General features: G+C 40.4%; 1 protein-coding gene across 15 annotated transcripts in view; it reads right to left on the bottom strand.

The window, feature by feature from the left end:
• Positions 1-27,116, bottom strand: part of LOC122552384 (voltage-dependent P/Q-type calcium channel subunit alpha-1A-like) — a 662,051-nt gene that overhangs the window by 134,582 nt on the left and 500,353 nt on the right. For all 15 annotated transcript variants that reach the window (XM_087983287.1, XM_087983286.1, XM_087983285.1 and 12 more), the window contains 2 exons: positions 11,639-11,735; positions 11,173-11,333 (listed from right to left, as the gene is read on the bottom strand). In XM_087983287.1, the coding sequence (XP_087839413.1) occupies positions 11,173-11,333; positions 11,639-11,735 (258 nt within the window). The remainder of the gene's footprint in view (positions 1-11,172; positions 11,334-11,638; positions 11,736-27,116) is intronic.

Genomic DNA, 27,116 nt, shown 5'->3' with positions numbered 1-27,116 from the left:
AGAAGAGGGTTCCCGTGATGGCAGCAATAGCAGGAACAGGGTTCCCGTGATGGTAGCAATAGCAGGAAGAAGGTTCCCGTGGTGGTGGCAGTAGCAGGATCAGGGTTCTAATGGTGGCAGCAATAGCAGGAGAGGGTTCCCGTGGTGACCCAGTTCCTGCCTCTGCTGCCAGCCCAGTCTGCCTGCTCTTGCTGTGCTTTTATTTAAAATTAATAAGGTTTTTATGGGACCTTGCGCTCTTGTTTGGATAATCCAAAATTTGGATAATTGATGTTTGGATAACCAAGGTTTTTCTGTACATTAATGGAAGTGAGGTTGAGAGGGTGGAGAGTATCCTCGGAGTGATGATTACTGACAACCTGTCCTAGACTTACCAGGCAGATACAACAATCAAGGAGGCACAACCTCGCCTCTTCTTCCTTCGGCAGCTCAGCAAATTCCACACATCTATGAAGACCCTTGCCAACTTCTACAGATGCGCCATTGAAAGCATACTGCCCAGGTGCAGATCAGCCTGGTACAGCAACTGCTCTGCTCAGGACCGTAAGAAACTACAGAAGTTGGTGTGCACAGCCCAGACCATCACAGAAGCCAACCTTCCAATCCATGGACTCCATTTACACGGTTTCCAGCTGCAGAAAGGCTGCCAACATCATCAAAGACCCATCGCACCCTGGTAATGATCTCCTACAACCTCTTCCATCAGGCAGAAGATACAGAAGCCTGAACACATGCACCAGCAGATTGATGAATGCACTCTAGTCTCAAGTAATGCTGATCTTGTTAACGTTGATCTCGCTTAGCGCACACCCTGTGCAGTGTAACCCTATGCCCCTGTCTAAGTCTTTTTACAACCTCTGATCTGTACATCCTTGTTTACTATGATCTGCCTTTACTGCTCATAAACAAAGCTTTTCACCGTACTTCGGTGCAATGAGAATAAATCAGTGAGTTGGCCTTCATAGCCTTCTATGAATTCCAGAGATTCACTACCCTCTGAATGAAGAACTTTCTCTCCATCTCAGCCTGCAGTGGTCTACATGTACCCTGAGACTGCGAGTAACCCCTTGTTTGAATCACCCCCATGCCCCAGCCAGTGGAAACATCACTTTTGTACACAGTCTGTCTAGCTCTGTCAAGATTTTTAACATTTCAATGTGATCCCTCTCTTTCTTCTAAACTCCAGTCACATGTGATCCAATCTCTCCTCAAATGATCAACCTCGTCAAGGGCAACTAGGGACCGGCAATGAATGCTGGCCTGCCAGCAATGCACACCTCCCAAAAATTATTAATTTTTTTTTAAAAAACTGTGACCATAGGATTCAATCTGATTGGCCTTCACTGCCCTTCCTCTGCGGCAAATATATATTTTCTTCAATAAGGAGATCAAAACTGCAGATTGTATGATTGAAACAAGGTCAGCCAGATGGAGCTCAGAATATAAGATCCCTAATTGGGGATGTTAATCTGGTTCAATCAGGGAGCTCTGGCTGACGGGTAAGAACAGGAGTATCAGGGATTCTGTTCACTCTGAGGGAGCTGGATCAGTCATTGAATCTGCATATGTAAATAAAGGATGACTTGGTGACAGGAAACTAGCTCGGTGCTGTTATTTCAGTGATGACAAGAAAACAGCATGAGCAAGAAGAAATTTCACTCACAACAGTCATCTTTGAGCTGGGGTGAGCATTTCTAGCATCATTATTTGATTAGATTAGATTACTTACAGTGTGGAAACAGGCCCTTCAGCCCAACAAGTCCACACCGACCCGCCAAAGCGCAACCCACCCAGACCCATTCCCCTACATTTACCCCTTCATCTAACACTATGGGCAATTTATCATGGCCAATTCACCCTAACCTGCATATTTTTGGGTTGTGGGAGGAAACCGGAGCACCCGGAGGAAACTCACGCAGACACGGGGAGAATGTGCAAACTCCACACAGTCAGTCACCTGAGGCGGGAATTGAACCCGGGTCTCTTGCGTTGTGAGGCAGCAGTGCTAACCACTGTGCCAATGAGCCACTGTGCCATTGTTAATCAATGAGCTTAACTCATTCAATCCTGCTGTTGAAGACTGGGCTGAGTATGTGGAAAGAATGCATTATTTTTTCGGGCGAATGATATTGCAGTTGATGAAAAATAACAAGTAATTCTCCTAACAACTTTTAGACCCACAGCTTTTTCAGTTACTAGGAGCCTAACTTTCCCTGAGGCACTAGATACTAAAATCTTTCAAAAGTTGATGGATTTACTCAGCAATTTGAGAACCAGAGAAATCTGTATCGGAATTTTTGATGAGGTTTAAGCAACTGGCAGAGGCATCTGACTTTGGTTTAACCCTTAATGAAATGCTGGGAAAATGTTTCATAATGGGATTAATAACGTAACCATGCAGTAGTGCCTACTAGTTGAATCCCAATTGGACTTCAAACAGGCACTAAACTGACTTTATCAGAACAAAATGTGGCAATTGGAACATATGATTTACAAATATTCCAATGGAAGTGGACACCCTCACCAGCCCAAATGAGCTTGGGAGACACTATTTGAATTGCATAGCCTCGTTCAAGACATATCCTGAAAACAGATCATACAACAGCAAAACCCAAAACAAAGCCAAGCCTTGACCAAACGGTGAAAATGTTTTTCAGTATCCGGGCCAGCAAGCCATTGTAGTTGCTGCCAGTATATGGACACGAGACAGCAAAGGAGACCCACTAGACCTGAATTGTGGAAGAGAACTCAAAAGCCTGCATCTTGGAGAGTGCACACTCTGGAAAGTCCACCTACGTTTAGTTTGGAGCAGGTAAATTGCTTAGGAACATCCAGATCAGAATAATCAAATAATCAAAATCAATCAAAATAAACCTCTGGTTAAATGGTCACCTGGTTCTAATGGAGATCGATACCCACACACCCATTCCAGTGATCGCACAACTGGTCTTTAACAAAATTCACTCTGGACTCCAATCCTTACATTTGCATAAAACCTTGGCCAGACTGAGAACCTATACCAGTAGACCTTTACAAATTAAGGGTATAACTTTGGTTCTGGTCTCTTACAAGAAGCAGCTGGTTCAGTTACCATTGATTGTAGTAAAGGGCTCAAGCCCAAGCTTGATGGGATGAAATTGATTGAGAAAGATTCACCTAGATTGGCTCAACATCTTTTGATTCAAAATTAGTTGCCTGAGTGAAGTTTTCATTAAATACCCAGACGTTTTTCAGGAAGGTAAAGGGACTATCAAAGGAGCCAAGGCCACACCTTGCATGTTAGCCAGGAAGCAATTCCATGATTCTGCAAGACCTGCCCAGTGCCTTTTGCCTTATGAGCAAAAGTAGAGGCAAAAATCAGAAGACCCGAAAGCGAAGGAATCATTAAACCAGCCCAGTTTGTGGAACGTGCAGCACTGATTGTATCAATTGTGAAGCCCAATGAGTCAGTTTGCCTTTGTGGGCATTTTAAACAAATGGTAAACCACTTTGCCAGCTGGATAAATACCCAATCCCTTGCAGGGAGGAATTATATGCAAAGCTGATGGGGTAGCTGTTCTTTATGAAGCTGACATGAGACATGCCTTCATGCAATTTCAGTTATAGAATCCATACAGTGTAAAAACAGGCCCTTCTGCCCAACGAGTTCACACCAATCTTCTGAAGAGTAATTCACCCAGACCCATTCCTCTACCCTATTACTCTATATTTACCCCTGACCAATGAACCTAACTTACACATCCCTGAACACTATGGGCAATTTAGCATGACAAATCCACTTAACCTGTATATCTTTGGACTGTGGGAGGAAACCAGAGCACCCGGAGGAAACCCACGCAAGCACAAGGAGAATGTGCAAACTCCACACAGACAGCTGATTCCCTGAGGCTGGAATTGAACCTGGGTCCCTGGTGCTGTGAGGCAGCAGTGCTAACATCTGAGCCACTATGCCATTCCAATTAGATGAGAATTCCCAGAAGTATGCTATATTTAATACCCATATGTACCAATATATGAGACAGCCTGTTGGGGTATCATCAGCCTGTGCAGTTTTTCAGTTGATGATGGAGAATAGCACACATGGGATCTTCCTCTCTGTCATGCATTGAAGATACCTCAGAATGCGAGATGGTCTCAGAGGGTGTTGCCACCTCGCACCTTTGCCGCCTGAAGAGGAGAATGAATTTCTTCCAAGACACTCTCAGCGCAAGAGGCAAGCTGTGCGTCACATACCACTTATATCAGAGGCAGAGTTGGAGGAATCTGACCCAATGCTAAAAGGTCCCAGGAGGAGATACAAAAAAAAAGGAACTGGCCTACGTCCTCATACTCAGAGTGGGAGGAATGTAGTGATTGCAACAAGTTCAGCTAGATGGAACTCATAGAATACGAGTTTCCTGATTGGGGCTGTTAACTTGTCCTATCAGGGAGGCCTTAATTACAGATAGGAACAGGAGTGTTTGGGGTCGTTAGGGCCAACTGCCTGCCCCTCTTCCGCGGTTATGTTAGAGCCCGGGTGTCCTTGGAGAAGGAGCACGCGGTGTCCACCAACACCCTGGAGTTGTTCAGGGAGAGGTGGGTGCCACAGGGAGTGGAGTGCATCATTTCCCCCTCCAACTCTATTTTGATTTAATCCCTGCCCTCCCCTTCACTGTTTGATCACACAGCATTGCCCTTTGATGTGAAGGGCACTGCTTGTCACTGGCCACTCGGGTGTTTCTTTTCTTCCTGGTGGTGGAAACTGAATAAAGATTTGTGCACCTTGTGTCTTTCACTGTGTCTCACATCTGCACACACACAACATGGGTGCTGGGGAATTAATAAGGACTACCGCAGTTATGCGGTAGTGTGGGGGTAATTAAAAATAAGAAAAATAAAAAAAATAAACAGGAATGTCAGAGCTTCTGTTCACTAAAAAATAAGAAAAAAAAGAAACTAAAAGGAACAGGAGTGTCTTTGATTTAATCCCTGCCCCTTCCCTTCACTTCTTGATCACGCAGCATTGCCCTCTGAGAAGGGCACTGCTTGTCACTGGCCACTCAGGTGTTTCCTTTCTTCCTGGTGGTGGAATATAAATAACAATTTACACACCTGTTGTTTTTCACTGTGTCCATCACCTGCACACACATGACATGGGTGCTGGGGTAAAATAAGCACTACTGCTGTCAGGCGGTAGTGTGAGGGAAAATAAAAAAGAAACATAAGAACAGGAGTGTCAGACATCCTGGTCATTCTGAGAGCTCGCTCTTTGGGAGCTGAATCAGTGTCAAGGACTGTCTAAGTATAAAGAAAGGGAGACTTGGAGACAGGATACAGGCCTCTGCGGAGTTATTTCAGACACAAAATTCCAGGTATGGTCTCAACAAGATCCTATATATTTGCAGTAAAATTTCCTTGCTCATGTACTCAAATCATCTTGTAGTGAAAGCCACCATACGATTACCTTCCTAACTGCTTGCAGCACCTGCATGCTTCCTTTCAGTGACCAGTGTACGGGACACCAAGATCCCTTTATACATCAACATTTCCTAAGCTGTTTCCATTTAAATAATACTCTGCCGTCCTGCATCGCTGTCCAAACTTCACAGTTATCCATGTTATACTGCATTTGCCCATTCACTCAATTCACCCAGATGACTCTTTAATTCTCATCACTTACAATACCATCTAATTTTGTATCACCAATATACTTGGAAACATAACATTTGATTCCTTCACCCAAATTGTTGGTACATATTGTAAGTAGCTGGGGTTCAAGCCCTAAATCCTGTGTCCAACCCCATTGTCACTGTGTTCCACTCTGAAAACGACTTCACTTATTCCTATTTTTCTTTCCAAAACCTCAGTCCATACCAATATGCTGCCACTAATTCCACTGGCTTTGATTTTGGACATTAATCTCTAAAGTTGAATTTGACCAGAGGCTTTCTGAAAATCCAAATTTGTAATATTCTGTGGTTCTTGATTATTCTACTTGCGGAACGTTTCAGAGAACACCTCTGGGACACCAGGACCAACCAACCCAACCACCCCGTGGCTCAACACTTCAACTCCCCCTCCCACTCCACCAAGGACATGCAGGTCCTTGGACTCCTCCATCGCCAGACCATAGCAACACGACGGCTGGAGGAAGAGCGCCTCATCTTCTGCCTAGGAACCCTCCAACCACAAGGGATGAACTCAGATTTCTCCAGTTTCCTCATTTCCCCTCCCCCACTTTGTCTCAGTCCCAACCCTCGAACTCAGCCTTCCTAACCTGCAATCTTCTTCCTGACCTCTCTGACCCACCCCCACTCCTGCCTATCACCCTCACCTTAACCTCCTTCCACCTATCGCATTTCCAACGCCCCTCCCCCAAGTCCCTCCTCCCTACCTTTTATCTTAGCCTGCTTGGCACACTTTCCTCATTCCTGATGAAGGGCTCATGCCCGAAACATCGATTCTCCTGCTCCTTGGATGCTGTCTGACCTGCTGCGCTTTTCCAGCAACACATTTTCAGCTCTGATCTCCAGCATCTGCAGTCCTCACTTTCTCCTACATCATCACTAGGCTGTGTCATCTGTGCTCGGAAGGAATTCCTGTGCTTATCAAGATCACAGCTGTCCTTAAGATTTATGCCAGCAGTCTGTTCCAAGGAGCTAATGGGGACTTGTGTGGAATTTCCCAATCCTTGGCCCACAAATGCATCTGGAAAGTACAGATGCCATTTTCTGCAGATTACATCAGTTCATTTCCTTCCCATTTGATAAGAACAGTCAATCATCTTGGACAGTGGGTTTCTCCCTTATCGCTGCCTCCCTGCAGGTGCAGGTACTTTAGACTGAATACACATTGCTATGACAGTGTCTATCAACAGCCTGCCAATTTCATCCAAGTCCAGCTCATCTGTGACCATCAATGCCAGATCCTGGGAGCTGCTATGATGCATATGTAATGGAGAACTTTCAGATTTCTGTGTCCTTCCATGGTTCTCGGGATGGCTGCTGGGAGACAAGAGGGTACCCCCTCCATACATGGCTGATAACACATTTACAAAATCATCAGGCTGTCAGAGATACAATGCTGCCTATGTTTCCACTGGGGCCATAGTGGAACAGATCAGAGGCCCCCCTTCTATTTGGTTTCTATGCCTGGACCACTTTGGCAGGGCCTTACAATATAACCCAGAAAGATTGTGTGGGCGGCATGGTGGCACAGTGGTTAGCACTGCTGCCTCACAGCGCCAGAGACCCGGGTTCAATTCCCGCCTCAGGCGACTGACTGTGTGGAGTTTGCACGTTCTCCCCGTGTCTGCATGGGTTTCCTCTGGGTGCTCCGGTTTCCTCCCACAGTCCAAAGATGTGCAGGTCAGGTAAATTGGCCATGCTAAATTGCCCGTAGTGTTAGGTAAGGGGTAAATGTAGGGGTATGGGTGGGTTGCGCTTCGGCGGGGCGGTGTGGACTTGTTGGGCTGAAGAGCCTGTTTCCACACTGTAATGTGATCTAATCACTGTGATAAAAGTACAGCACAGGAACCGGCCCTTCAGCCCACAATATTGGGACCAACATAATGCCAAATGAAATTAATCCTACCTGCGTGCTTTTGGTCCATATCCCTCCATTCTTTGCATATTCATGTGCTTATTTAAAAATCTCTTAATTCCCTGTATCATATCAACCTCCACTATTATCCCGGCATTTCAGACTCCTACCATTCTGTGTAAAAAATGTCTCCTTTGAACTTTCCCCATCTCAAGATTCTGATCATCAACCTTATCTATGCACCTCATAATGTTATAGATTTCTATTAAGTCTCCCCTCAGCATCCACCACTCCAGAGAAAACAATCTGAGTTTTTCTAACTTCTCCTTTTAGCTCATTCCCTCTAATCCAGGCAGCATCCTGGTAAACCTCTTCTGCAGCTTTTCCAAAGCCTCCACGTCCTTTCTGTAATGTGGTGAGAGAATTTAATGCAATTCTCTAAGTGTGGCCTAACCAAAGTCTTATAAAGGTGCAATGTGACAGCCTGACTCTTGTACTCAATTCCCTGACCAATAAAGGCAAGCATACGTTTTATTTACCACCCTATCTACTTACGTGGCCATGTTCAGGGAGCTATGACCTTGAACCCCAAGACCCTTCTGTACATCAGGGTCAGGGTCCTGCCATTAACTGTCCTCTTTTCCATGACATTTGATCTCTCAAAGTGCAGCACCTCACACTTGCCGGGATTAAACTCCATCTGCCAATTTTGCGCCCATATCTGCAACTGATATATATCCTGCTGTACCCTTTGATAACCTTCTACACTATCCACAACTCCACTGATCTTTGTATTGTCTGCAAATGTACTATCTCACCCAGCTACTTTTTCATCTAAGTCATTTATATATATCACAAACAGTAGAGGTCCCAGCATGGATCCCTGCGGAATGTCACTTGTCATGGATCTCCAGCCTGAAATATACCCTTCCACCACTACCCTCTGTTTTCTATGGGCAAGCCAATTCTGAATCCACGTGGCCAAGTCACCATGGATCCCATGCATCTTAATCTTTTGGATGAGTCTACCATGAGGGACCTTGTCGAAAGCCTTACTGAAATGCATTTAAACGACATCCACTGGTCTATCCTCATTGATCAACTTTGTTGCCTCCTCGAAAAATTCAATCAATGAGTAAAACATGAACTGTCCTGCACAAAGCTATGCTGATTGTCCCTAATTAGGCCATGCTTTTTCAAATGTGTGTAAATTCTATCCCTAAAAATTCTCTCCAATAGCTTCCCAAACACCGATGTGAGACTCACAGGTCTATAGTATCCCAGATTTTCCCTATTGCCCTTCTTGAACAGAGGAACAACATTGGCCACTCGCCAGTCCTGTAGGACCTCTCCATTAGCTAACGAAGATACAAAGATCTTTGTCAAGGACCCAGCAATTTCCTGTCTTACCTCTCTTAGTAAGCTGGGGTAGATACCTTTGGCCCCGGAAAGTTATCCGCCTTAATGCTCTTCAAGAGATCCAACACTGCTTCTTTCTAGATCTCAAAATGCCTTGAAGTGTTAGTGCTCCACACAAGTCTCACTATCCTTCATATTCTTCTCCTGGGTGATACTGATGCAAACTATTAATTTAGGATCTCACCCACATCCTCTGTCTCCAAGCACAAGTTCCCTCCTTTATCGCTGAGTGGTCCTACTTCTCCCAGTTATCCTCTTGTTTTTAATGTATCTACAGAATGCCTTGGAATTATCTTTCACCCTACTTGCCAAGATCATTTCATGGCCCATTCTAGCTCTCGTAATTCCCTATTTGAATTCTTTCCTGCTTTCTTTATATTCCTCACCTACCCTGTTCGATTTCAGCTTCCTAAACCTTACATATAGGTAGCTCTCCTGTAACATGGTGTGTGTTCCCATGCAATGGCGTTGTATAGAAAATACAAGTAATAGCAATAGAAGTAAGAGGCCTCTGGGAAAAAGAGTTAGGGACTCTAGTTTAGCAAACCTGTCCATTTCTGGTCAGTCACAGAAATGCCAAGTTGTTACAAGCAAAATTTCCCAATGTATTATTGTATTCCCGGCTCCTTGTGCAGTGGAGTTTATCCAGAACCATTCCACACCCAAACACCCTCTCTTGTAAAGTGCTGAAGCTGCAGATAGCCAGCAACTGAGCCTTTGCTTAACAAAAGGCCTTGCTTATGCTCCATTACTCGATGCACCTTTTTACACCCCCTATCTCCTTCTCTCTTCCTGCTCCTCAGCCCCCACCCCCCAACTCAATGCATGATCCCAGAAGGCATTCCAGCAAAATATTCCAACGTTCGTTTTCCCTACCTTAGTTGCAGATAGAAGCAAAGAAATATACACTCATACACACGCGCGCGACACAACAGCCAGCTGGTAATACAGGTGATGGAATTGCATAACAGCGATTGGTCTGCAATTCACGAATTGCGTTACTGCCAAATCACGTTTACAAAATGCGCATTATAGGAGAACTATCTAAACGCTTCTTTTTTCTTTTGACTAAATTTAAAACCTCCCTGGTTATCCAAGAGTCCTTTCCCTTGCCATCCTTGACCTTCCTCCTCACTTGAACATGCCGGTCTTGAACTCTCATCAACAGGTCTTTAAACAATTCCCATATGTCAAATGTGGACTTGCCTGATAACGACTCCTCCCAATTAACACTCCCTAGCTCCTGCCTAATACTGACATAATTTGCCTTCCCCCAATTTAGTACCTTCCCACAAAGTCCAGCCAACTAAACTAACAAAGAGCAGAGTCCGTCATGGATTAACGGCGATGAATAGATATTTAACAACCAGTAATCTTTCACAAAGCAAAAGGATTATGAAGAACACGTAAAGTAAGAACAAATCTTAATTTATATACATTTCAAAACATCAAGATGTTCCAAAACAATTCAAAGCCAACAAAGTATTTCTGAAATGATAACTGTAATGCAGGGAGATATGGCAACCAATTTGGACACAACAAAGTTTTAATCCATCTTTCAATATTATCCAAGTCCAGGGAGCAAAAGTAATTCTTCCCCTGGCAAACCATTAAAAATGTAATTGCTTAAACAATTAAATTACTGGAAATTTTAATTCTTGCTACATGGTGGACTCTATTACATCTCTTATCACCCTCCAATACACATCAGCCTCTACTCAAGATGTGGAATGGCAAGTGACTGATCTGGAGGTTTCTCCAACTTCCTGAAAGGTATAAAACAGCAGCTCAGAGGATGTTTTTATTTATTCACAGGGTACAGGTATTGCTAGTTAGGCCAGCATTTATTGCCCATCACTTGTAGCCCTTGAAAAATAAATCCTCTTCACATGTTTAATAGCTGTTGATCCTTCAATGTGTTCATGATTTGGAGATGCCGGTGTTTGACTGGGGTGTACAAAGTTAAAAATCACACAACACCAGGTTATAGTCCAACAGGTTTAATTGAAAGCACACTAGCTTTCGGAGCGCTGCTCCTTCATCAGGTGACCATCACCTGAAAGCTAGCGCTCCGAAAGCTAGTGTGCTTCTAATTAAACCTGTTGGACGATAACCTGGTGTTGTGTGATTTTTAACTTCAAAGTGTTGTTATTCAGGGTATAAGACACTGCACCCACTATTTTACAGCATGATATACTGGTGTTCTAATGCACTACACTAACAGCCATGTACCTGCAATCCCGCTCAAACTCTTTGGATTCATCAGTGCAGTAGAAAAATCTGCCCTTAAAGAGCTGCACAGCAACCACAGCAAAAATAAACATGAAGAGCATGTAAACGATCAGGATGTTGAGCACATTCTTCAAGGAGTTTACCACACAATCGAAAACAGCCTAGATGGAAATAGTAATCAAATGAGAAAAAGTCACAACATTTGTCAAAACTGACAAGAATTAAACATCATTATGTGTAACCATATTTTGTACAAGTTTAGCAAGATTTCCTATCAGCCTTTGTCTTTTTTACTTTTGAGATCTCACTAGAAGTACAAGTTTTCTCAACATGTTTATTATAAAATTTTACATGGCCATACAGTAGTTATTTCACATTCCTAACAATCCTGTAATGCTGTGTTTGTGTCCAAATAATGGAGGAAAGAAATTGTGTACTGAAGACAGTCCAATTGAATTTGCATTACCTTGAGCTTAGGCAGCCGTTTGATAGTTTTAAGGGGTCGTAGCACTCGAAGTACTCTCAGAGATTTGATGGTGTTCAGATCTTTCCCTTTGCTCCCACTAGCAATAAAATAAAAAAAATCATAAAATAAGACAATACTAGATTGGAACTTTGGGTAAATATGGTTGTTTATGTACAACTGTTCCTTTCTTAAACATTTAAAAACTCACCTTATTTCAGGAACATTACCAAACAGGATCTCATATTTATTAGAGTAAATATAGTCACCTCGAATGACGACCTCGGCAAACATATCAATTGTGCAACCTTTTCTCACTATTTTCAGGGTCAATTGTAATTTACAGTATTTTATCATTCTCTTTCTATTATTTTAATTGTGTTTCAGTGCAAAAATGAACTGATCTAAGAAAAGCAGGCAGCTTTAGATGTTTAAGTTTATTGAAAGACAATGATAGTCTCCATCAAAAGTAAGCCATTGCGTGTCAGTTGGCGACATGCTGCAATCTTTCAATTAGTTAAAGCACTGCTAAACACATTTCTCAAACTACTCACAGAACAAAACCTGACCACGATCATCAAATATCCTAAAATGTGAAAAAATGCAATAACTAAACCAGGATGGAAACATCTCATTCAACAACAGCAATAGTTTGTTTCATAAAGCTCCTGTGAAGCACATTGAACTGCTATCTAAGTATGAATAATTTTTGTTGTTATCTTATCCCAGTTAAGGGTACTGAATGTGTTTTGCAGTTATTTTCCATACTACTGTAAATCATTATTTGTCACACAATACGTAATACTGAAAATTATGTTGGAATGTTTGTACGTGGAGGTAAAAGCCTTGACATTCCAATTATATTTCACACCATAAAGCCAATAGTAAACATTTAGGAAATGGATTAGTCATTGGTACACACATTAATTACTGTGAATTATAAGTCCAGTTGTTCAATTGGGTATCTTGAATCTAAAAGGGTAGAAGATTCATGTCCTCCAAGAGTTTCTTTGTCAGTAATGTTAATTAAACCACAAAGAGAAAGTGAAACAATGTTTAAATACAAACTCTGAAACAGAAAAATTGGAAGACTAAGCCCTTTCTTTTGCATCTTGCTGATCTAAATGAGGCATGTCAATACTAGGAAATGAAACAACAATTTAAAACCTAATTAGTTTTATATTCATTAGTATGTCTCATCCCCAAGCTGAAAATAAGCCCCCTATTTTCCACAAGTGAGACATTTTTAATTTCTAGAACCAAATATCCACTGGTCTTTTTAAGTGAACTTGTCAACTTACATCCAGTTCAGGCCACCACATTTTTCAGGTTCAAGAAATGACTCATTGTTTGAATTCTAATGTTTCATTATAAGATAAAAATGAATGCAAAATGCCATAATGCTTTGCGTTAATGAACGTTTTCCTTTGTCTGATAGTGGGCATCAGTGGGCTCCACCCACAGGCTTGGGTTCTACCCTAAATGTCCTTGTATTGAGTGTATTGTTAAGGCTGTTTCAAAGGACAGTAAAGTGTTAGCCAATTTGCTGTAGGTCTGGAGTCAAATGTAGGGCAGATCAAGTAAAGACAACAGATTTCCATCCCAAAAGATCTTTTGTGAACTACATTGGTTTTTACAACAATTTATAGACTCATGATTACCATTACTGAGACTAGCCTTCAATCTCAGATTTTATTTAAATTTAATGATGAATTTAATACTTAAAACTGAATTGAAATTCTTTCAGCTATGGTATTAACCTAGGCCTCTAGATACAAATCCAGTGACATTGCTACTTTACCGCCATCTTTCTTAGTCTCACACCCTCTAAATTGAGAAGGGACACCAGTGTGAATTTAATAGTAATTTTATACAAACAACATGTGGGGGTACAGGGAAAAGGCAGAAGAACGGCACTAAGTTGTAACACTCATTGGATAGCAGTGCAGACACAATGGGCCGAACAATCTCCTCCTGCACAAAATGCTGTGGTGATTCTTCTGTAATACATTTGATACCTATTTCTTGTGGGAAATTTTTCTGGACTTGAGTCATTCAGATTTTTATGTAAATCAAGTACAGATACAGCCTGACCAATATTAACCATTAAACCATTAAACCTTCCTTCATTCATTCTTCTTAGGTCTAATTTGCTAAACATAGGGTTTCTACCAAATTGTGAGGTTCTTTTTAGCATAAATTTTATGTATTTCTATATATACACAATAATGTGTAACCCATAGCTGTGTACTGCTGAACTACTTGCAGCAAATTGACATTTTTGAAGACCTGGATATATCTAATCATCAGAAAGGTATTGTATTTCATGAACATAATTTCTCAAATTCAATTTCAGTGCTGAGGTATTGAATCTCACCAACCTAAATTAACAGACCAAGTGACATTATTCAGCCCTAATGTCTGAATTCACATTTGTATTGTATTAAAACTGCACCTTATATCCAAATGAAGATGTAGCTGGAGCCAGATTCTGCAAGGAGGTCCAATAGTGTGAGATGCTTTTAAAAAATATATTCATACATTTATGGAAAAAGGTTTTATTGTTGAGCCAATGCAAAATAGGTCAGCTCATCATTGAAAGTAAAATAAACTGGTCTATTTGTGCATAAAATATATTGTAGGCTACTCAGTTCAAAACTAGATATGTGGTCACTTTACTGTAGTTACATTATTTATGAAGTCAGCCTCAGCACTATCTGTTACAATGGCATACCCTGCACCAAGCAGAACTGCAACATAATCACTTACCAAAAAGCACAGATATACATATATAAATAGATATAAAATTGAGAATGAGAGAAATATGAAGAGATATACAGAGAAGAATAGAACACAATGCAAATTTGCTGACTATTATAAAGAGAAAGAGCAGAAATATTACCCCATAAGGCTCCTGATCCAGCAAGTCAAGAAAGACGAGAAAAGGGTCAGTGTAAAAAAAAAACAAAAAAAGCTTTTACACATACTTCAAGTACAGAGGTGAATCAGACTGAGAAAACAGAAAGCACAGTTATAAAAACCTGAAGGACCAATACAGACAATGCAGTAAATAGGGAAACAGGACACAGGAGACACAAAGCACAGGCCCCAGCAATCATGTCAGCCATGCTACATTAAGTAACTTGGTCAGGAAACAACTTCCCTCAATGTATTTATATTATTTTGGATAGGAAACCATTGCACCAGACTGTGTTCATATCACATCTGTGACCAATTACAAGCTGTAAAGTAACTAAAATTATTCACTAATGCAAATGATACTCCAACAACACAAGTTCTTATTAGATGCTGCTTAATGTCATCACAGTGTAGATTATAGGAAATGGTGTGACAATGCAATTCAAAGTATATGAAATTAATTTCTCTGATCTTTTAAGACTTAATGCTTAAGAAAGAAATTGTTTTAATGCAACTTTCAGTGCCTAACATAGACGCAACACAATGAACATGTTTTAGTGCTGCTGCAGTGGAGAGCAAAGTCATTTTTATAATACTCATAAGACACTGTGAAGTAAGATTTCCAAATGGTATCATAGTTGAATAGTGATCTAATCTAATCTAGTTATTAAATTACAAAAGCTTACAAAATTGATTTCTACAGATAAAACAAAACAGGAATGTTATAAACAACCAATAAATATGGACATTTCAATTTCCAGTTGGGGATCTAATTAAAGCTTCTCAAAGAGGCAGATTTTTCATGATCATGAATAAATAAAACAGAAATGCTTGTCCAGTATCCTATTTCCTGTTTCCCTCTTTTATTCCCCTGCATATTTCCTGAGAACATGCAATCCTCCCTCCAAATTTCCAAGTAGATGCCTGATTTACAGGGTTTCTGACATAGTGTCTGACTATGGATAAAACATGAAGTTTCAGCTTGGATGCAAACTAAGCCACAGAAAAGTGGCCTTAATGGTTTTATCCCATTCCTCTCTACTCTTCAGTCTTCTCTGCTGTTTTGCATTCCTCCAGACTGAGCAGACAGTGCTTATCTATTTATCCATCCACCCACTATCATATTCTTAATTGGGAGAAGACACAAGTTGACAAGAAAAAATATTTCCTATTGGAAACAAAGATTGATCAAAACTTTAGTAAAAATTGCCTCATTGCAAGATAAATTCATCATGACAACCCACACAATGAGTGCAGAGGAATAAGAAACAGCAGAAACTTAGTCATAGTTATTAAATGGAAATTAGAAGTGCTGGAGGAATTAGTTCATTTCAAAAGTCAAACTAAACTTTATTTAATTTGCCATCAAATTATAAATTTTAAGTTAACCTTTGCCCATCGCACCCCCCCCCCTTCCCGAACAAGTGCCAAGACTATGTTAGTTCACATCTTATCCACAGGTCAGCCAGTAAGAGGATGCTATTAATAATGTTTGGATACACATCTACTGGTTAGGAAACACTGAAGAGATTGCTACAATTATTGGTTACTGGATTATAATATATACCGTGTATGGAATGGCTTAATATATATTGCAATACTTTTTAATAAGCTTGCAAAAATCCAAGACTGAAACTATTACAACGAAAATTTATATTTGAAAGTTTTTTTTTGCTTCCCTCTCCGATCCAACATTGAGATAATGTTCCAGAAACACTGATAGCTCTTTGTATTGCATCCAAATGGTCATTCTACAGGTGGGATGGTCAGTGTTAACTGTGAAGGGAAATCATCACTGACTGATCCTATTTACATTCAATGCATAGATTGTAGTTGAAGTTAATGAAGAGTGAGCAGCTAATACTTTTTAGGTTAAGAATACACTAATTGTGTAGACTAATTGTCGTAGCCTTACTGCCACACCAATTCTGTGTTTACCAGGGATGAAATCCCATAACCTCCTGATCTGTACAGCATAGTGAGAATTAGATGCATCAATGGGGGAGCCAAAGACAGTATATGTTACATAAAATGTTACTAAGCAGTGAGTCTGTAACCTAGTCTCAGGGGTTATTTTGTTAATTCAGATCACAAAAGCCCTGGGATCAAGTTACAGATTGCTGTAACATCCTTTTTGTTCTTCCATGTGTCACAGCCCGTAACCAGAGAGGGTTTAAACAAATGCCTTACCCATTGCAGCACCACAACGCTACTTAAGAAATCATTCAGTTCAAGGATTGCTGATTGTTTGGTTCATTAAATTTTCTAATCTCTGCATTTCTTTAATCTCTGACATGAGAGACTAAAGAAATGCAGTCAACGTGCTAAACTAACATTTCTGCTGACAATTCCATGCCTGACAGAACAAACAACTATTGTCCTCTGATATGACAGAACTTAAATATTAATTCTTGATGTAAATACCATAGTCAAATATACACCAGGAAACAGCAATTGCAATTCAAGATAATGGCCTTCATTTTTCCCCTTTCCAATTTCTCTCTTCTTGTGAAAGCATTGACTGATTGCTGGCCAATAGTACCACAGACTAGTTAATTTCTGATATCTAGCCCAGTGACTCCCAGGGTCAATTCCCACTTGTTCTAGAAGTGTGTCATAATATAACTATTCTTCTAAGGTAAACCCAGATGATGCGTTGACTAGATAGTTTAATCACAGTTGAATCCAATCTGTCCATCCTCAATACCTCACATGCAATTTCTATTTGAAGTCATTGGGTGTAAGTAATACAAATGGGAGTTCTGGCTGAGATTCAACTTGCTCTCAAATATATCCCTAATATTTGTAAGGATAAATTCCCAGATGAACATTGGCATATACAGATCACAAGACATACTCACTGTTCTAACACCATCCGTATAGTTAGCCAATTAAACAAGAGCATCATAGAAGCACGCACAGTTGGCTTCAGTGTCACTTGGCTGATGAGAAGAGATGGTGGTGAGAAGAACTTGAATAGTTATCAAAATTCTAGGTTACTATCCTTCTACTGGAAAATATGTCACAAGGTGTGAACATTCGGTTAAGGAAGGATCAGGATTATCTGTGATGTATCTGTAGTCAACACTCACTCTCTATTCTCACATAGAAAGGACAGTCACTTCACCCCAATGCTAATCAGATGAGCCAGCAAAAGTCAGTGCCTTCAGGAAAGAGCAGAAAATTACATGTATAAAAGAAAATTGAGTGAAAATGTGGTTTATAAAGTCTTGTACATAAGAACACATTGTATAAAGTAGGCACATGATAGGGAGTGATGGGTGGATATGCAAAAGGAGGGAGTATAAAATCATTACATAGCTAGAAAATCTAATTTGGCAACTTGAACTTTGTACAAAAACACACTGAATGTATTTCTTGAGAGAAAAATTGACAGAAGTTGGACTGAAATGGTTATAGGTGGATAGGACAGGATAAAGGTTGTTTTGAAGGTTGGTTTGGTGGGTTACAATCTCTTGAAAGGTCCTTAAGTAAATGAACCAAACATGACATCAGAAAACATGGTTATAGCTCTGATGTTACTTGACATTCTCTTAAGCAATTACTCATACTGTGCATTTTCCACACAATCACACACAACAATGCAATATAACAAAACCAAAATACAATCAATCTTCCACAAATAGCCAAAAATTCATCTTTTAAATTGCTTAGAAAAAGAAAGCAGGGTTAACACATCAACTACATTTGACTACTAAAATATACCATGCCACGATCTAAGAAAGCAACTCATGACAGAGAATACTCGTCATATGACTAAGATTCCTATTTTATCACTGGATCACTTGAATGATCTCTGTATTGACTGTCATTGTTATATTCTGCAGTCACAAACAATTGATAACAGGCCAAATTTGTTTGATATCACACCTTCTGAAGATGCTATTCAGCAGTTCAGTATATGGATAGCTGAGGCCTGAGACAATTCAGTAAAATAATAAAGATAATGTGAATTGTGGTTCGCACAGAGCTTGCAATATCCATAATTATATTCATTAATTGTGACTACAAGTAGAAAAATGAATCTGATGAAGCCATATAGGCAGAACCTTCTGTGTATAGTTACTGTAATACACAGTAATTAGACAGAGAAGGTTGCGTTTGGCGCCATTTACGTACTTTTATCTCATTTTTCTTTACACTTACCTCTGCTGAAAGCACTATCTAGGGTAACATTCTAACGGTGCTTGTGAGTCTCTGGTATTTCAACAAAGTGGGTAATATGCAATGAAAGTCAGCAGAAACTTTGACCACGGAACAACATTTCAACTGAATCAATCCTTGTAGCGTATCCCAAGCCACGGACTTTCCAAAAGGGACTACTGAATAACAATCAAAGAAAGCTTAATTCTGACTCTGCCTTGGTGAAAAGCTAACTCATAAATGTGGCAATGAACTTTGCTGGTTTGTTCAGTAAAATCCCCTCAGGCTAAGGAAGGTTCCAGATCACCAATTATTAAGAAACATAGCAAATGCACGCAGATTAAGATGCAGACTTTTCACCTTCCTATTGAGTTTCTGCATTGAGTTAGGATGACTGGGTTCTTCCCCACCTTCAACCCCAGGGAGAACAGCATTTTGCCATGCTTTGTGATGGTTCCAGCAGTTGGTTATATACTTGCACAATGAAACCTTTGGATCAGGGCCAAGACCTCAATCCATTTCTGCTACTCGTCAGCAGGAATAATGGGATATGAAGACATACAGAATAGGGAGTATATGAAAGATATAAATATGGAGGGGGAAATTGTAAAATTAAAATACTTAATGTCCTCTGAATATCACTTAAATACTAATGAACAATCCGGCTCACAATAAATATCTTTAATAAATCCCAGCGCCAGCTGCGTTGGGTGATTTACATTTCAGAGGACTCCTGATCTGACCCCAACTCCGGCGATGGTGGCTTCCTGTTGAGAAAGGTAAAAGGGATTTAAAGAAAAAAAACATAAGCTACATAATGCTACCGCCATGCTCACAAATGCAGAGTAGCTACACTCCTTGCTCTGACTGGGCTGACCCCCTCAAAAAACATTTTTTCAAAAGTCTGCGTAGGAAAATTAATGCACACAATGTCTTCTGTGAGTTGGGGGTCAAAGCCAGTCACAGCTCCAATGACAGCACTACCTTAGGGAGCATCTACATCATAGGATCCACATTATGCATACTAGAAATAAATTGCTGTGCTAAAACAATGCCACAACTAAACACAATTGGTAGCCAATGATTTAAAAACTTCATTGAGCTATCAATGGTGCCCAGATTCAGTGCATAATAGTAACCGTGTGTCATTGATCTACGTCTTCTAACATGCACTGCCTATTGATGCTAGGCAACACAAGCTGGTGAGAGCTGGCAAGAACCGCAAACAGACAACGTTGGCTATTTCTCTACTGGCATTCACTTATTTAGCTTTGTCGTTTGTTATTATTTTTGTTCTCCCCTGCACTTCTCCTGATGATGTTGACTCATGCTTGAGCATAATTTTATGACTGGTGCCATTTCACCACCATTTTCCTTGAGTGATCATGTGTGGGAGTGGACAATTCATAGGAGGAGAGGGTAGCCTTGAGCAAGATTCTGTCAAAACCTAATGCCAACTCTACTTTTAATAGATATTGATTAAAAAAAAATCTGGCTGATTTTTCTATCTCGGGGCGCCCAGTTTAGTTATATCAGCATAGCCATCAGCAAGCTCTAAGGCAATGTTAGAATATTCTCTTTCACTAATCCTCTATTAATTTATATTCAGGAATCATATGGTGGTGGCAATACAATGATGACACACTGTCAAAATAACAAAAGTGGGATTTTGTACCACATGTGACTGGTATATTGTTTATTTCACGACTCACAGGTGAAAATAATAAAGAGATGATATGGGCCCACAAAGCTTTGGTATTACCTCCACGTACAGGGCTTTTAAATTAGTATCAAAAACAAACGAAGATGATCAATTCCTATGAAATGAATAATATTAAAATTCAACTGTGTATTAATCCAAATGATTTTACAAATGTTAAAATTAATAGAAGTTTAAATAATTATGACAAGGTTCAACTCTCATTGCATGAAAAACTCAGAGGCACTCGGATACCTTCTTCTCCTTGCTCAATTTGTGCATGAACCTTGGTGGTGAATATGCCATGTCCTGGTGCATTTAGTCTATACTAACATAGCGCTTTTACCCATTGGGTCTTAGAATGATACGTGAATAGTTTAAATGGAAATGCACACTTCAACCTATATTTGATTTTTACATAAATTTTATAATGGGACGACCCCACTATCTGCCAATCAAAAGGAATCCCAATTTGGGCGCTAGCTATTTCACAAATCCTTAGTGTACAATTTCTACCAGGTAGAGAAATTCAGCTAGTTACATTTCAGACAGTGAGGGAAACATTCTGCCAGCAAGACAAAAATCTGATTGTTCTAAATATTTATGTTTTACCAAGCTTCACATTCAGTGGCATGCAGAGAGCCAGTTGTGAGCATTTTATATGTTGTCAGGCAGCCACCTACAAGCAGAAAATCTACAATGGTGTAGAAGTACAAATAAAGTAAGAATCTTATGTTAATTAAGAAAAATAAGTAGGTTAATTCTTAATGCAGTGCATTCAGTAGACTAAGGGAAGTTCACAAATGATTAACTATTTATTGAGGAATGGGCTTAATCACTGAACATCACATAAAGTAAATACTATTCAAATAAAAATACACAAGGATGATAGCAAAACTGGGACAATATAGTAATAAGGAAATAATAGATAGACTGAGCCTCTTTTACAGACGTTGTTAAAAATATGACAGGGCTTGATAGACCAAATGTAGAAAATGTTTCTACTTAATAGAGGAGTTTGCAACTAGAAGCCATAAGTCGTCACCAATAAATCCAATTGAGAATTTGGAAGAAACTTGTTGATCCAGAGAGTGGGATAATATTAAACTTGCTACTACAGTGGTTGAGAAAAACAACATTTAAGGGGAAATTATATAAGTCATGAGGCTGAATATGAAATGAAAATAAGTGGAAGAGGATTGTGAGGAGCATAAATGCTCAACATTGGGCCGAATGATCTGTTTGTAGATTGCAGATTTTAAGCAATTGTATTAAAACCGTTCCAAGCTTTTGTATCCTCCATTCCTTGAAGACAAACAATTCAATATTGAAAAAAAAATACAATATTTTTCCAGAATTATAGAAGTCACGATTTTATTAAGGAGAGAATAAATGTGAGGTTCATCAAGATAAAGGCCGACAGTTAAGGAATGCTTGGTGAGAGACCAAAAAACTGCTAATGCTGGAATCCAAAGTAGACCAGCAGGAGGCTGGAAGAACACAACAAGCCAAGCAGCATCAGGAGGTGGAGAAGTCGACATTTCGGGTGTAACCCTTCTTCAAGACTAGGGGTGGGTGTGGGGGGAGCTGCAGAAAAAGGGAAGGAGAGGGCAGAGTGTGAAGTGGGGATAGGTGAAGACAGGTAGAGGGTACGACCTGTTGGTCAAGGGGAAGAATTAATCCGGTTGGTGGCAGGGAGCAATGGAAGAGAGGGGGAAGGGCTGGGAAGGGAGTCGAGGGTTGGGGTGGGAGGTTATTTGAAATTGAAGAACTCAATGTTAAGTCTACCGAGCTGTAGGGTGTCCAGGCAAAAGATAAGGAGTTGATCCTCTAATAGGTGCTGTGGTTTGTTATGGCAATGGAGGGGGTCAAGGATGGTCATGTCTACCTCAAACCTCCAGACTCCTATAACTATCTGGACTACACCTCCTCCCACCCAGTATCCTGTAAGAACTCCATCCCATTCTCCCAACTCCTCCGCCTCTGCCACATCTACTCGGATGAGGAGACATTCCACTTGCAAGCATCCCAGATGTCCACCTATTTTGAACAATGTGCTTTTCCTCCTTCCCTCATCCAGACAGGCCTCTGCCACACCACCTACATTCCCCATTCCACCGCTCTAAATCTCCCTCCCTCCCAATGCAATAAAGACAAAGTCCCCCTTGTCCTCACCTATCACCCCACCAGTCTCTGCAGCTAATGCATCACCGTCAAACACTTCTGCCAACTTCAAATGGACCCTACCACCAAGATCATCTTCACCTCCCACCCCTCTCTGCCTTCCACAAGGAAGAACACAGCAAGCCAGGCAGCATCAGGAGGTGGAGAAGCCGACTTTCTGAAAGTCCTTGGTTTACGCTACCCCCACCACCGAACCCCCAGGTACATTCCCGCAACCAGAAAAGGTACATCACCCCCGTAACCTCCATCCAGGGCCCCAAACAGTCCTTCCAGGTGAGACAGAGGTTCACCTGCCTCACTTTCAACCTGGTTTACTGCATCAGGTGCTCTCGATGTGGTCTTCTCTACATCAGGAGACTGAATGTAAATTTAAGGAATGGTTCACTGAGCATTACAGCTGGGCCTGCAGGGGCTGACTGGACCTCCCAGTCACCACCCATTTCATTTGCCCTTCCCACTCCCTTTCTGACATGACGTCCTTGGCCTCCTCCATTATCATAACAAACCACAGCTCCTATTGGAGGAACAACACCTTATCTTCTACCTGGGCACCCTACAGCCCGGAGGACTCAACACTGAGTTCTTCAATTTCAAATAATCTCCCTCCCCATTACCCGACTCCCTTCCCAGCCTCTCCTCCTCCCTTCCACTGCTCCCTGTCACCAACCGGATTCATTCCTCCCATTGACCAGCCAGGTCATACTCTTCACCTATCCCCACTTCACCACCCTGCCCCCAATACCCCTTTATCTGCAGCTTCCCCTACGCTCACCTCCAGTCCTGAAGAAGGGTTATACCCGAAAGGTCGACTTCTCCACCTCCTGATGCTGCCTGGCTTGCTGAGTTCTTCCAGCCTCCTGCCTGTCTAGTTAAGGAATACTTGCCTCTTTGTGATAACTTCCAATTCAATTTTAGCAAGGATCCCCACAATCATTGCACCCTAACATTACTTTTGGGATGCTATAGAGTTACCAATTTTTTCTAAACTTGTGGGCAGAAATGTCCTAGTCCCTTGATCGTGTGGGCAATGGTGAGTCAGTTGGGAAAATATGGCAATATCAGAAGGTATTAGAGCTCTTGATATTGAGAAAACTGATTCTGCATTCGTGTTTTGAATAACGCGACAAGAATCTCACATGGTGAACAGCGAGAGGTCTATCCATTGGTGATGGGTCAAGTTCCTCAGCACAAAAGTATGATTGTGTAGGTTTATGTGATGGATATCTTTGTTTGCATGTAAAGCAATGAAGCAGAAGCATGAATGTCACAATTGCCCCTGAGCTCCAAGAAAAGCATTGAAGGGCCGATATCATGTTTAAGTTTGTTGAGAAAAACCATGATGTTGTTGTGATGCTAGTGATTGGCTGATGCCAACTTGTGTGGTTGAACAATCATGGTCCATAGACCATGAAGGTCATCTGAGGTAGCAAGCATTAATCGAGTTGCAGCTGCCAGGGACCTCCTCTGATTTACTTGTCAGGAATTTGCGTGTCTAGTTTCTTGGAAGAAGTGAGGAGAATCAGAACTGACATACAATGTGTGAATCTTGGGTTTTAACAAGATACAAATATGAAAATAAGGTCGTTACCACACAATGACTGAAATTCTGAAGTTGCCACCTAAAGCTTGAGGGGAAATTTGGGAAAATGTTATTCCGAGGCACAATCTGATATTTTTCACAATCATTATCAGCATATGTCTAAGTAAGAATACCCAGTTAGTACTTAATTACAGGTAGTGTAATTGTGAATTTAAATCTTAATTAGTACAAATCCACAACTCGTGGATTGTGCATTATGAATTTGTATTAATTAAGATTTAACTGAATTCAGTGTAAAGTTAAGGTGCTTGCAGTTCTCATCTGTTTTCCTTTCCTTAGGCTTGAGAATGATATGGAAATTCAGAAATGTTTTGGGTTTTCTCTGCACAGTTTTAGGCAATGTGTAGCTGAATTCACATAAAGCTGACATCTGAAGCTCAAAATAATCATCACTTAGAGAATTTTACAGATAGAAAATAAACCTGAATAAATTTTCATTCAGAATTGAAACTTTATAGCACATTCCAAGTTCCACTTGAATTTGTGTTCCATTTGAGGTCGATCTCAATTGCTGCGTGTAAACTGTTATTCTTACCTGGATGTAAGAAGTCCTTACATTGTCATTCAGATGAGATGCTGGGGAGATTCACACGGATCTCTAATTGATATTGTTAGCTTCTCAGTTATCTGAGTATTAAAGAACCCCCCCTTTTAAAAGACGCTTCTTTGCCCAACACAGGCCTTGATCACTGGTGATCCTCACTGCCTTGAGGATATAGAAGGCAGACAAGGGAGGAGAAATGCAAAAAAAAACCAAGAGAAAGGCCCTCCAATGGTTCCACTGTTAGATGCACCACATTTTCGATATGGAGTGTCACAGAACAAGAAGATATTATTGCTCTGTGCTGAGGTAACTGAACTCAGCTACGCTGCCAATAAGTGTACTTAGTATCCTTAAGATAGTGAAAACAAAGAAAAATAAGAAGTTGGATTCGTGTTTCTAGTCACTCTGTGACCGTGCTGACACCCACAGTCCAAGTTCACAAATGAAGACCAGTGATTTGGGTGAGATACCCAAGCAACAGTCAGCAGCTTCAGGTGAGAAGGGGAGAAAATTTGAAAAAAAAAGACAAGAAATGACAATTAAAACATTTCAGTAATGAAGGTTTGAACACTGGATGAGTCCAAATGTTCCACTCTGCATGCTTGTCCACAGAATTGATATATTACTATTTTTAAGAATTGATATATTACTATTTTTGGTATCTCCATTTCATCATTTAATGACCTCAAATAAACCGTAGACACGTTTAGTGGCAATTTAATATATTTTTGGATCTTTTGTCATGGATGTAACATAAGACAAAAACGTCACATTTTGGTGACACTGTTTTGAAATCTCACCAAAATAGCTTCAAGCAGCGAAACCCAATGTGACGTGCATCAACATGCAACATGCAATTATATCCTTTGACAGGCAGACCTTATGTGCTATTTTCTCAGCCATTGATTGACAAAATATTCAAAAGGGATCTATCTCAATTATCCAATGAACGTGCATCATGGGATCGCCTTCTTCCATAGCAACAGGGAGGGAAGGTGATTCCACTCTAGTTTTTGAACATGATCAGGACAAGTGATTTGGTATGTGCCAATGAATCACATGGATTCTACCTACTTACTGTTTTTGTTGTACAAGAGCTGTCATTGTGCATCAAAAAGTCTCAACAACAGTGAGAGTGGATTTCCCATGTGTATTTCAGCAACAGCAAATAACTTGTCCCAGACAGGAACTTAGGTATAGAAATCCTACTATATCAGCGTGCAACAAGTCACCTCTGATGTAAAGTAACAGGGACCATAAAATTCATAAGGTTTGTAATTTTCTTAAGTTCTAATTGTCCAAAAAAGTTTAAAACATTCATATTTCTAGTTTAAATTTGTCTGAATAACCATTACTTGGAATGAACATTTACATTCATGTACACCATTTCATTAGTTAATACTTTCCCATTTTTATCTTAGTTCTTCAGTTTTCTTTACCTAATCTGACCACAGCCTAAATTATTCATAAATGAGAGAATGGCTAGACAACACATTCTCAGATTCTGGATTAGTGGTGCTGGAAGAGCAAAGCAGTTCAGGCAGCATCCAAGGAGCTTCGAAATCGACGTTTTAACACATTCTCAGAATCCTAGTTCTGTTCTTCTCCAACTTACAGGTGGATTGTCTGATGCTGACTTGCTTTCCCTCAAGCAAAAGAACCATTACAATTGAATGGCTTATGCTCTGGACCATTTCAATAGATCAACTGAGATCTCAAAATTTACCATGGGGCTGATGATTTTCTGTCCCACTCAGCTGTCATGTTTGAACAGAAAATACAATTAATATGTTATTAAAATGCAAACTTGATGCCACATAATTCTTTGATTAAGCTTGCCTATATCTTATCCTCTTCAATTTGGTGATGTCCTGCACAGTGGGCCTTGATCTTTCTTCTGGGTTCGGCAAAAAAAAATTGAGGTGTTGAAACAAGAGGATCTACACTTGATCTCCCCTTTAAGGGATTTCTAACATTTGGAAGCTAAATTCCAGTTTCACCACTCTGCACTAAGGTCTGATTGAAATGCTAGCTATCTAACAAATATTCCAGGTTAGCTAATAGTCTCAAATCTAATCAAGAATTCAGATACGTACAAATATCGAAATGAAAAACAGTCAAGAATCTAATTAAGGGTTTGGATGATTTACTTACACGGCACACTATAGACTAAAACTAATTGAGAGGTTCAGATAGTTTTTATACGATTAGGGATATCTGGCAATGAGTTGCAGTCAAACCAAATTACAGAGTTTGGATCTTACGCAAACATTTATAATGTGCAAAAATCAGTAGAAACTTTCAAAGGCAAACTGCACTTGAATAGGAGAAATTTGCAATGGAGAAACAATGGGCAATGGAATAAATTAGA

This window comes from Chiloscyllium plagiosum, unplaced genomic scaffold (genome assembly GCF_037043375.1).
Source record: "Chiloscyllium plagiosum isolate Xiang-an unplaced genomic scaffold, Cpla_swu_hap1 HiC_scaffold_45, whole genome shotgun sequence".
Lineage (NCBI taxonomy): Eukaryota > Metazoa > Chordata > Chondrichthyes > Orectolobiformes > Hemiscylliidae > Chiloscyllium > Chiloscyllium plagiosum.
This window is presented reverse-complemented; position numbering and strand designations above follow the sequence as displayed.